We start from the raw sequence: 12,746 nt of genomic DNA, 5'->3' as shown, positions 1-12,746 counted from the left end.
TTATTATAATGCAAACCACGAAAATTCTGAGCTATTAAAACATTAATAGGATAAAAGAGTGATAATTTAATAATATTTGAAGCTCCAACGGAAAAGTAATGTTAGATATATATCAGCACTGTTACCAAGGTTTATTTTATTGTCAGATATATACCAATCTGGTTACCAAAGTTTATTTTAATATTAAATGCATAACAATGTGGTTACGAGAAGTATATTTTAATGCCAGATACACACATTGGCCTTAAGATTTTGGCCAATGAACATAAAGAAACAATATACATTTTCCGTTGTTAGAGTCAATCACTTATTTGAGTACAGCTTCGAAAGATGAAAATAAGAAAAGGGAAAATAAAAATAAAAAGCTTTTTAGCATTTAATAGGACAAACGTGAACATTATGAAATGAGCCTAAATAGTAGCTGGTCAAAAGTTTAAGACCATACCAAAAAGAAGTCCTAAACAGGGTAGGTCTCAGTAGTGAGTTGCACGGCCGTCATTGCGAATAACTGCAAACATTCGCTTTGGCATGGGCGATATAAGCATTTGCAGAAGGCTGGCTGGAATGTTATTCCAAGTGGTGAAGATGGTTTCACGAAGATCATGCACTGTTTTGAATTGACGTCCATTTCTATAGACTTCCATTTCCATCCACTCCCAAACATTTTCAATGGGGTTCAGTTTGGACGAACACGCTGGATGGTCCAAAAGAATCACGTTATTTGTCATGAAAAAGTCCGTTGTCCTGCGGGCATTGTGGATTGCAGCGTTCTCGTGCTAAAAGATCCAGTCATTTCCACACAAGCGAGGGCTTTTAGTCAATAAGGATGATGCTCTCTCCAACATGCCAAAGTAGCCAGCTGCTCTTTGACGTCCTTGTATAATTTGAAGCTTCATTGTTTCATGGAAAGAGAAAGCACCCCAGATCATGATGGAACCTCCTCCACTGTGTTGTGTAGAAAACGTCTCCGGTGGGATATCTTTATCATGCCAGTTACGTTGGTAGCCATCTGGACCATCCACGTTAAATTTTTTCTCATCAGAGAACAAAACCTTTGTCCACTCTTCTACGTCCCGTGTTTGGTTTAACCGAGGTGCTTCGTGGTGTGGAAAGAGGCGTAGCCTTTGAAGACGTTTACGGTTTTTAAAGCCTTTCTCTCGTAGATGCCGCCTTATTGTTCTTGAGCTGAATTCTGTGTCTAAAAGAGCCTTAATCTGGTTCGACAATCGGCTGATGTCTTGCAGGACAACTCGTCGAATCTTTTTGCTCAACGCCGGCGAAATTTTCTTGGGCCGACCACTTGAAATTCTCGTTCCGTATCCCTCAGGGTCTTTTAAGAAATTTGCAACAGCAGTTTTACTACGCCTAATCTCACCAGCGATGGCACGTTGAGAGAGACCTTGCTTTTGCAGCTCGACAATTCTGCCACGTTCAAACCCTGTCAATGTTTTAGCTTTTACCATGTTTTTACCCAATGTAAGACAGAAGATGTCATTGAGAGATGTTGACAACGCTAATGCTTGAACACAAATGATTAAATTTCGTTACGTGTTTACCGATTAACGCTTCGTTTCAATATGGTCTTAAACTTTTAACCAGCTAGTATTTAGGCTAATTTCATAGTATTCAAATATTCCTTATTAAATGCTAAATCTATAAAAATTTTCTCTTTTGTTATTTTCATCTTTCGAAGCTCTACTCAAATAAGTGGTTGAGTCTAACAACGTAAAATGCATATTTTTTCTTTATGCTCATTGGTCTTAGATTTTGGCCAGCAGTGTACATACCAGAATGATTACCAGAAGTTTATTTTAATGTCAGATATATACCAGTGGGGTTAGCAAAAGTTTATTTTTGTTTTTGTTTTGTTTTTTTTGTTATTTCGCACAAGTCTACATGAGAGCTTTTTGCATTTGCCATCCCTAGATTAACGGTGATAAGACTAGAAGGAAGGCAGCTGGTCAACACCACCCACTGTCATATTTTAGATTACTCTTTTAACAATGAATTGTGGAGTTGGCCATCATATGTTCGGTAACAGCGATTCGAGTTCATGATCATCAGATTATGGCTCGATCGTCCTAACTACCAGACCACGCCAGGCCTCGTTAACCATGGTCTAATACAATGATTTTTCTACATCACTCAGTCAAAATAAGCGGGTCCTCGTCTTTTGCAATTATAAAAATTTTAGATTGATTTCAAAAATTTACTTTCTTAATTATATGTAGTTAACTATTATAACTTGTTTTATAAAATTAGTAAAGTAACGAATAATTTACTAATTTTCCTGAAAAGGAAAATTTTAATTGGCGTTGATCGACAACACGAAGAACGATTGTTGTTGCAAAGCTAAGGGAGAGCCATTTGCGTATCGCCATCTTGAACCGATAAACAAGATGGGAGACGATTAGTCAACAGTTTCCATTGCTAAGTCTTCAGTTATCTGTATTTCAGTGACTAGTGGAATTTGTTCTCCAGTAGCTCAGAAGTAAGCCTTAGCTTAAATGCTATTAACTGAGCTTTAAAACCCGTGGTAAGGAGTAGGTAAATAGTCGGTCATGGATCTTTGTTTTTGTACAAAATCAAAGTAGTTAAAATTGACCTTTACTCATATGTTTCAACCACGTGGGCGAGTGAACTGATCAGATGGAGTGATACGATCTGAGACTATGAAACTATAGGCGTATTTTTAGAACCAGAAGTTTGCTGACAACAACCAGAAATGACAGGTGTTTTTATATTAGTCTCTTTCTATATCCACAATCAGTTTATATATGAAGACTGTGTCTGCGTCTAGCAATAAATTAACAGCTTTTCTGAGATAACTTTGCTTTGAGATAACCAGCCCCTAATTTAGAAAATTTTGAAATGACGTCAGTGAAGGGAATATCCGCGAAAAGTGTAATTCTCTTAGTGTTGTATCGATGTCTTGTGTTTATGGACAATCACTTACTAAAATAACGAATTAATATTTTGAAAAATTCAAAAATTGTCAAAAACTCTAACTTCTAAATGGGTTTTAGAAATTAATGGAGTCGTTGTTATTTGTCTTTTAAACAGACAATCAACGCCAAATTGATATTTTTTTTACTTTAAAATCAAAATTACTTCTGCCGAATTAGCGAAAAATAATTAACTTTGAAAAATAGAATCAACAAGTAGATAAAAACTATTTTTCAGTACTAGAGACAAACGGTCCAAACAAGAGTGGTTTTGCTGGGAATGTCGTCGCTTCGAAATGTCGGTAAACGCCCTTCCTTTCACTTAAGTTAAATTGAAAAGTAACTTAAAAACAGTCATTAGAATCTGTCACAAGCTTAAAAATATTATTTGTCTCACCTGTAAAAAGAGCGAAAACAAAAATAATTCCTCTCATCAGCAACTCGTTTGTCTTCGTCATTTCCCTGGAGATATTTTTGTAGAACATTTGTCCAGCTTTGTCTCCAGAGCTTAGGGTTCACTTAGTAGTTAAAACTCAACTGATCAGCCTTCTCTTCCATAATATAGATCTCACTTATGCTTATTTAACACCTGAAAGTTTTTTTAAAAAAGTCACTGAGACTGTTTTAACACAATACTTCCTTATATCGTTAAAACCGAGTGAAATAAAAATGTTTTAACACTCAGAAACTTCCCTGGCGTTCCAAATGTTGACCAACTACTATATTTGATAGTTTATCAGTAAATTAGCTTATATTCCAGTCACTTCAGAAGTCTCACTATGATGTGACTTCTAGGTCTCCAGCCTGTGAGACTAGCACTTCGACTGGACCAGCCACTACTATTATTGCACTGTTATGTATCGATCACTTCTTTAGCGCTCTTAAAGAGTGCGCAGGCGCAAAGACATATCTAAAGTGTTGTTTCTAATACTATCTAGCTGAGTAATTCTTTGTAAGCAGTTAAATAGGAAATTTAGCGTTTTGCAGAATAATATTTGTGTTTTGTGCAAACCTACTAAATCGTGTGTGAGAGTGTGTTTTCATTGTTAGATTTACTCTAAACCTTATTTGCTAAAATTTAACCATTTTTTAAAATTAAAATTGATCTCGGAAATTTAAAGATATATACAGCGTTTCAATCTATATTTATTCCCACATGTTTATTGTTAGTGTTATAAACACACATATCCACAAATGTGTTTTGATTCTTATCCATTATCGCATGTTTATTGTTAAAGTTATATTCACAAACGTTCTTTTGATGCTTTAATTGGCTCTGCATGGCCAGGTGGTTAGGGCACTCGACTCGTAATATGAGGATTGAGGGTTGAAATTTCCGTCACACCAAACATGCTCGCTCTTTCAACCGTGGGGGTGTTAAAAGTTGACGGTCAATCCCACCGTTCGTTGGTAAAAGAGTAGCCCAAAAGTTGGCGGTGGGTGGTGATGACTGGCTGCCTTCCCTCTAGTTTTACACTGCTAAATTAGGGACGGCTAGCGCAAATAGTCCTCGTGTAGCTTTGCGTAAAATTCAAACTAAACAAATCGTGCTTTGATTCCTAATAATTTCCACAGGTTATTGTCAAAAGAATATATAACACATATCGGCAAGCATTTTTTCGTGTTTTGACTCTTAAGCGTTTCTACATGGTTGTTGTTAAAGTTATATACGTAGAACATGTTATGCAGGAATATGACAGTATTTGGTTAATTATGAAAGTTTGATATTTCAATTCTAAAACTTCAGACTTGCAGACACCAAACTAAATAATGTTCTGTATACATACACCAAATATTGAGCATTGATCAAAAATAGTTCCAGTTAATGATTGTCTGCTGGAGAAAAGAACTGTTATTTTTCTTGGAAACATTTATTATATCTTTTCAAACATAATGTTTTTAAAACTTCCAGTAAAAAACAAGCCTACACATCTGTCGAAATTCCAACATAGCCCAGCTTATACGTTGGAAAAGATGTAAAAAATTGTAGGAAACTACGAATGTACTTCCAAGATTAAAGTATGACAGGGGGAAAACATTTACCATAGAAAAAAAACACTCAGAACGAAAACAGTTTAATCCTATTTTTAAGATACAGAGTATAACCAAGAATTATAGTTAAATTATTTTGTTTTCGAGCACGTCACTGGGGAGTTTTCAAGGTATGTCTACATCTATTATTTATTTGATTAAGAAAGATATTTTGCTTAAAACCGTAATTTTTTAGGGCGACTCGGTCTTGAAAATATACAGACGGATTTAAAGGGATAAGTAAAACTATTCCACATTGTGATATTATATAATGTTTGTATGTACAATAACTGTTTTAAAAACACATTTTGCTTAATAACGGGAAAGGTGGCCGTTACTGAATATTTTTGACTGAACCTTGTAAACAGTTATCGATAGTTGTAGATGAACAATATCGCCCTGGCGTATATGAACAAATTGCAAACTCGAAAGATTCTGACGCTCATAGAGCATATCAAGTTTTGAAGATACTATCACTACGTTGATCCGCAGCACAACAGCTTTCAGTTGTTGTTGTTGCTTTTAAAGTACAAAAGTTTGGCTCACAGACTGGCTGTGAGTTATTGTTGTTATTGCCCAAGAGTTGGCGATGGGTGTTGATGACAAACTGCCTTCTCTTTGGTCACTGTTAACTTAAAGATTGCTAGTGCAGATAGACCTTGTGTAGCTTTGCGTGAAATTCAAAAACGAAACAAACAAACGACGTTAAGTTAAGCCCAAATATATTTCAATTTTTTATTTTGAAATATATAAATATAAAAGAAGCAAGTATGATTTTTTTTTTATAATTATAACCTGTAGTAATGTTCCACTGAATATTATTTTGAGCTTGATGTAACATTTTTCACTGGTCAGCCATGATTAAAATCAAAAGAAACACGAGATGTTTCTTCTTGACCGTCTATAACCTAACGATAACGAATTACACTGTGGTTACCAAAACTATGTAGTTCTTCATTCTCGGAAACGTTGACATTAGGAAGGACTAGGCGACAAAGTTGTTTTTGAAGACGTATTAGTAACACGTTATCAAACGTGTGTGAAGGTGATACAGTACCGGCTTTATTAAGAGGTTTGATCTAAAATTTAGTTGTATGAAAATACCTAACACACAAGTTACATATCTATTAGAAACTAACTAACCTACTTTTAAAATGAAATGCAGCAAAACTAACGGAGTTTAAATAATTTCTTTTCCCACCGTTCCTCTACAATGGCTTAAATGCGAGCTTTAGGTTTTAAGGTTTGTGGTTAAGTCCTCGTGGTGATTAGCCCACAGATACCTCATTATTCAATTTTGTTCTTAACAACAAAAGAAACAATTAACGTTTTCCTCTTTTAATTAACTCGATTTGTCCATGTGATATAGCCTACCTCCTTTTAACGGCACAAACAGTTCCTGTTCAATATAGCGATGACCCTTAACTTGAGAGCCTTTGTTTGAATGTTAATCTTCGGCTTGTTTAAAATATATTGGGCCTGGCATGGCCTAGCGCGTTAAGGCGTGTGCTTCGTACTCTGAGGGTCGCGGGTTCGCGCCCGAGTCGCGCCAAACATGCTCGCCCTCCCAGCCGTGGGGGTGTTATAATGTGACGGTCAATCCCACAAACAAAGAGTAGCCCAAGAGTTGGCGGTGAGTGGTGATGACTAGCTGCCTTCCCTCTAGTCTTACACTGCTAAATTAGGGACGACTAGCACAGATAGCCCTCGAGTAGCTTTGTGCGAAATTCCAAAACAAACAAACAATGTTTAAGATATATAATAATTTCTTTTTGAGATTGGCCTCTTACTCGGATGGTGGTGGGTTCGAGACTACCTCGTCTCGTGTTGTTAACCTTCTATAATATAATTTTACACACCCTATCTTCAACAATAACACGAGTGACGATAGTCCAAATAATATTAGTTGAATCATCCAACTACGTAAGAAGAAATATTTGTGTATGTGAGTAAAGACGTCTACGAAAACCACATTCTTGAGTTTAATAGTGTGTAAGTACAATAAAAACCTGAGTTTAATAGTGTGTAAGTACAATAAAAACCTGAGTTTAATAGTGTGTAAGTACAATAAAAACCTGTTATGTTTTTCTTTTTATCCCAAATAAGGCCCAAGAGTAGCCGACTAGTTAGCGTGACAGTTAAGTCCCATTATTAGACAAGATGAGAGTAGCCCAAGTGTTATAGATGGTTATGAGTAGGTGGTATTTGTGTAGCAAGCAGACGGTTATAAGTAGGTGGTATTTGTGTAGCAAGCAGACGGTTCTAGTCAATCAATAAAATGTAACCACATTTAAATACTATTTTTTTCAATTTCACACAAAGCTAGACAAAGGCTATCTGCGTTAACCATTTTTAATTTAACAGTGTAAGACTAGAGAAAAGGCAGTTATTCATCCACTTACTCTTGGATTACTCTTTTATTGACGACTAGTAGGATTGACTGAAACTTATAACGCCCCCACGGCTGGAAGGGCAAACCTGTTTGGTGTGACGGGGAGTCGAACCCGCGACCGTGAGATTATGAGTCGAGCACCCTAACCATCTGGCCATGTAATAGGTTTATCAAATCATTTTTTTAAACTGCCCACTTATAAAGAGATATTTTAGTATTTTTGTTTAGGGTTAACTTTAAAATGTTTACGGTTGTGAGCATTGAAACAGAGCAACCTTTCGTATAACGATTAATTATTATTATATTATTCTGTTATTATTTCACAATTCATTAACTACTGACCACTAATATAAAAACAATTATCCTTTGAGCCCTATTCAAAATAAACAATAAATTAATTATATGTTTGTTATTAAGGAGATACGTGCATCGTTTTATAACAAAATAACCTAAACTTCAGTGACTTACGAAAACAAAAGAACCACCGTCAACGTCTTGGTTGTGTTTATTTTACAAATGTACACTTACACGGGTTAAGAATCAGTTAACACTTTCACGAACTTTCTATCTACATGTGCCACAACTAAAACTACAGGCAAACCATGTAACATATTATTTGTGTTTATATATAAATAATAATTAATTCACTATTACATTACAGGCAAAACATTACAGCATTTTCAGATTCAAGATATTCTGGACTATGTGAATTGTACTTACACCTAACGTGTAATATGTACGATTTTTAGGAACATAACTTACTTCTATCTGATCTTTCTTATCCATTCAGTTATCTGATAACTCCTTTAAATATTTTTTTTTACATTTTATCCAAATGATGAGTAGCTCAGGTGAACGTTCTAGGAAATATAACTTTTTTCCCTAATAAACCAATTTTTCCTAGATCAGGTGTGATCTTTGAAATGAACGTTTGGGGACAAGTCTTTTCCAAAACCGAGTTATTAGCGTACAAAGGAAGCAGACAAGTTTCTTTATTTTTATCATTAATTTTTTGAAATCCTTTTTTTTTTATGATAAAGACCTAAAATAACGTTGAAGTTTATTTGTTTTCCACCAAGAAACGACAGACTCGTAACGACATTAGTGTGACGAGAGTATGAGGAACAAATAAAACAAATCAAACATCTCTGCCTGCTATTCTGGTGCCCACGACTAAGTCAGAAATATTATAACGTTAAAAACCAGTCTCAGATATCCACAGCTGGAACAGCACAGACAGTCCACTGTGTAGATGTTCACTTTAAAAACAAACAAATAAGTACCTTATCAAATTACCGAATCTTCTCGGTTTCTCAGCGGTAATTCTGAAGAAACGTAACGCTAAAAAAAACCGGTTTTCGATACACATGATGGGCACCACACAGATATACTGTCGTGTAGGTTTATGTTTAAAAACAAAACTATTTAAATATGCCGAGTTTGTTATTTTATTTTTCATAAATACCAAAACAATTTCAGACGTCTCGAAGTTTAATGAAATGAAATTAGATAACTTTTGTTATATAAAGACTTGTTTGAAATAGCAGCGCCGGAGACTTTTAGATTAAAATGGTATTTCTGGAATGGTTTGAGAGACTATGAACAGCAGAAATAGATGCCAGAAGAAGCTTGTTAGAAATTTTATTACTACGTCCCGAAAAAGTGTTCATTATCAGGAAGAAATAGTTTACTCAAAAAACAAAACAACAAATGTAATGTCCACCTTTACCCATAAAAAATAAAAATAAACCTCATATCTCGTTTGTATGGGAAATTCATGTAAAGGTATACAAGAGCTAGCCGTCCCTAATTGTGAAACAAATATAATGAAGGAACTTATAAACACCATATAACGCTCACTTTTGGGTTACGCTAATCAAATGATTCGACCGTCGCTCTTGTAAGGCACCCACGAGACTTCAGCCATGGACTCCCACAAACTTGCACTAATATCAAGTAGCTCTATTCCTGCAATACAATAATGTATTTAAGTGTCGAAACGTACGTAAACAGCAGTTATACAAAACCAATCAATATTCTAAACATTTTCATGTTATATGTATAGCACAACGTTATAAAACTCCTGGTCTGCTTTTTTGTGAAGTGGTTTAATTTAAAAATGTTGAAATATTTGTAAATGGCACATAAAGTAAAAAAATCAACTGCAGCCAATACTTGAATATGTTGCATGTCAAACCACAAGTGTACTTGAATAAACAACGAAAGACTTCGTACTTTCTTTACATTGATTAACTTTTTCTTTCCAAGATATTTTGAAGCTGTAGCCACATTTGTTCGTTAATCGTGTTATTGAATAATTAAATACAGCTGACAAGTATTTGTTTCACCGCATTCTACCGAGCTTATCGTTTAATTCCCTGTTGGATCCCTTCAAACTAAATTCCAATGACTGAAGGAACTATTAATTGTTATTTTTATAACTACTTCTAAATGTGTATCAAGGAATTATATTCGATCTAATAAATCACAGGAAAAGATAAATTATATTAAATTTAATAACGCCTTTCACGACAGACTGTGTCTTTAGAACATTTTGATTGCTAATCCCAAAAGAATTATTATAATGTATGGAGATCCGATAAAAAGGAAATCTTTAGAAAAAGTTCAGTCATTAGAAGTGAAAAACTGCAAGTGAAAACAGGAATTGTTAAGAAATAATTTGACCACCAACTGACTCTCTAGAATTTTCAAGTTTAATTCCTATCTGTAATCTTGCAGATTTACTAAATAAAAAATAACAGAAGATGTCAGGAAAAAAAAAACAAACTTAGGAGTTTTAACTAAATGCAGGAATACGTACACTTACACATTACAAAATGAGGTACACTTATACATTACAAAATGAGGTACACTTCGATTGGCTGGGTTATGAACTTAAAAAAATGTGTTGTTTTGAATTAAGCACAAAGCTATAGAATGGACTATCTGTGCTCTGTCCACCACCGGTATCGAAACCCGCTTTTTAGCGTTGTAAGTCCACAGACATACCGCTGAGCCACTGGGGGCTGAAAAAAATGTGAGAGTGAATGTTGTGATAAATAAAATAGAAGTCCTAATTTTCACACAATTTATTCATAACACAACATATTATTACAGTAGTCATTACTATCTCACCAAACGTTTTCTATAAGTTTAACAACTCAGTATGTACATTTCTAAAATATGGTATACACTGTGAGATTGTCACAATAACATTGTACGAAGAGGTAGCGGTCAAAGTAGTGACAGTGGGGATGATTTCTCTTACTTGCTTTCAACACCCACCTCTTAATGTTCTTCCACAATGTTTCACTTAAATAGTTAATTAAGAGTCAATGGCCGCAGAAGTGTGTTACGGGTGAAAGTTTTAAGGTCAAAGATCAAATTAGAAAGTGGTTATAACTCAAAAAACGGCTCATCATATTAACCTCATTCTGGTTAGCTGGTGGAGTAGACACTTTATTTCAGTTTGTGTATTATTGCAATAATGGCGACCTTTTCTTCTCATTGCATTCCTCCATAGAGAGTGCTAGTGCATTCTCTGCTATTTATAAGAGTTTGTATGTATGTTGTCATAAAAAAATTAAAGTGTTTGCAGACGTATTTTCTTATAGCAAAACCACATCGACTAGTCTGCTGTGATCGTCGAAAGAAACCGAATCCTGGATTTTAGAGTTATAAACTCGAAGACTTACCGCTGTCCAACTGGAGAATGGAAAAATTAAAATGATATTTTGTTTGGTGTAGGAATTTATCGCTGTATATGAATGTCAACTTAATGTTAACTTAATTCCAGTATTATAAATGCTCAATAACATAATAATGGAATTAGAAGGGTTGTGACTTTTACCCATTAACATGACCCTTGTTCCAAACTATCATCCCGAAAAGTTTGGTTGAGACTGACTCAGCAACGTAAGAGTAGTTAGATAATAGACAGACAAATATATTTTTGTATTTTACAGATATGTATCGAAACCAAACTTTTAGCGCTATAAGTCATTAGATTTACCGCTGAGCCACTAAGGAGGTAAGAATACTTTACATCCATGTTGATTAAGCAAACAAAGTTATTGTATTTTTCAATTAATAGATATACTATTTCGCGTAACATAATGCTTAAATACACTTAAATATTGTATTAAGATCTTAAATTGATGGCTATATCTTTTTTACTTAATATTTTATTTGTATGTTTTCAAAGAAGAACAGTTCAACTTACCTGTGGAATTATATGTGAAGCAGTAAAGCAAGATGTCAATAGTATCATTTTTTAAAGAAATATTGTGCAAGAAGACTCGAACAATTTTACTTATCTGAAAAGATATGTGCCATTCACTTGAAGATGAACATTTGACTTCTCTAAAGGCCTTTATACCAGTCAATAGAAGAAAAAATTCAGAATCTGACTTGTCTGAAGAGTTTCTTAGGTTGAAAATGTCACTAACAGCAAGGATGCTTACTGATGAAACAATTAATTTTATATGTTTATAAGTTCTTGTTTTTTTCATTTTCCTTGCCCAAAATGAGACTAGTATATTGTTGGATTAAAAGTAGTATATTACTGAATTGAGACTAGTATACTATTGGATTGAAAGTAATATATTATTGGATTGAGATCAGTATATTGTTGAATTGAAAGCAGTATATTATTGGATTGAAACTAGTATATTGTTGGATTGAAAGTAATATATTATTGGATTGAAACTAGTATATTGTTGGATTGAAAGTAATATATTATTGGATTGAGACCAGTATATTGTTGAATTGAAAACAGTATATTATTGGATTGAAACTATTATATTGTTGGATTGAAAGTAATATATTATTGGATTGAGACTAGTATATTGTTGGATTGAAAGTAATATATTATTGGATTGAAACTATTATATTGTTGGATTGAAAGTAGCATATTACTGGATTCTGATGTTGTTGGACTTGTTTCTAATCAAAACTTCCAATTACTACAATAATAGACTGAACATGTGAGCTGATTGAAGAGTTAGCGTGGTTTATTAGGGTAAAGCATTAGCGTTTTGAAATGTTTTTTTACTCTAGTATGTTTGACATAACGTAATACAATACTGAATTTAACCTTGAAATAATTTCTATTCAGAGAGTTCAAAGTATCATTTAGTAAATACGTCTGATTTTAACGGCAGGTTTTATTAATGTATATGGATGTATATATATATATATATACAGTAAATCAGTCTACCGTGTGATTCTATTTACACAATATATATTACATATCAAGAATATTATTTATAAATATGAAAAATTGACAAAAACATTAAATATAATCTTATTTCATTTTTTCTTCACTTTTGCTTCAGTTTTTGTTTCGCTCCTCACTGAGCTATCAGAGCTCTATCTAC

General features: G+C 34.0%; 1 protein-coding gene across 1 annotated transcript in view; it reads right to left on the bottom strand.

Moving 5' to 3' along the window:
* LOC143233240 (nephrin-like) overlaps nucleotides 1-3,728 on the bottom strand; it is a 313,070-nt gene extending 309,342 nt beyond the window's left edge. Inside the window, exon 1 of the mRNA XM_076469227.1 lies at nucleotides 3,343-3,728. Within this exon, the coding sequence (XP_076325342.1) occupies nucleotides 3,343-3,430 (88 nt within the window). The 5' untranslated portion in view covers nucleotides 3,431-3,728. The remainder of the gene's footprint in view (nucleotides 1-3,342) is intronic.
* Between the last annotated feature and the right edge of the window lie 9,018 nt (nucleotides 3,729-12,746).

The sequence above is a fragment of the Tachypleus tridentatus genome, chromosome 12 (genome assembly GCF_004210375.1).
Source record: "Tachypleus tridentatus isolate NWPU-2018 chromosome 12, ASM421037v1, whole genome shotgun sequence".
In the NCBI taxonomy this organism is placed as follows: domain Eukaryota; kingdom Metazoa; phylum Arthropoda; class Merostomata; order Xiphosura; family Limulidae; genus Tachypleus; species Tachypleus tridentatus.
Note: the sequence above shows the minus strand (reverse complement) of the source record. Positions and strands in the feature narration are given on the sequence as shown.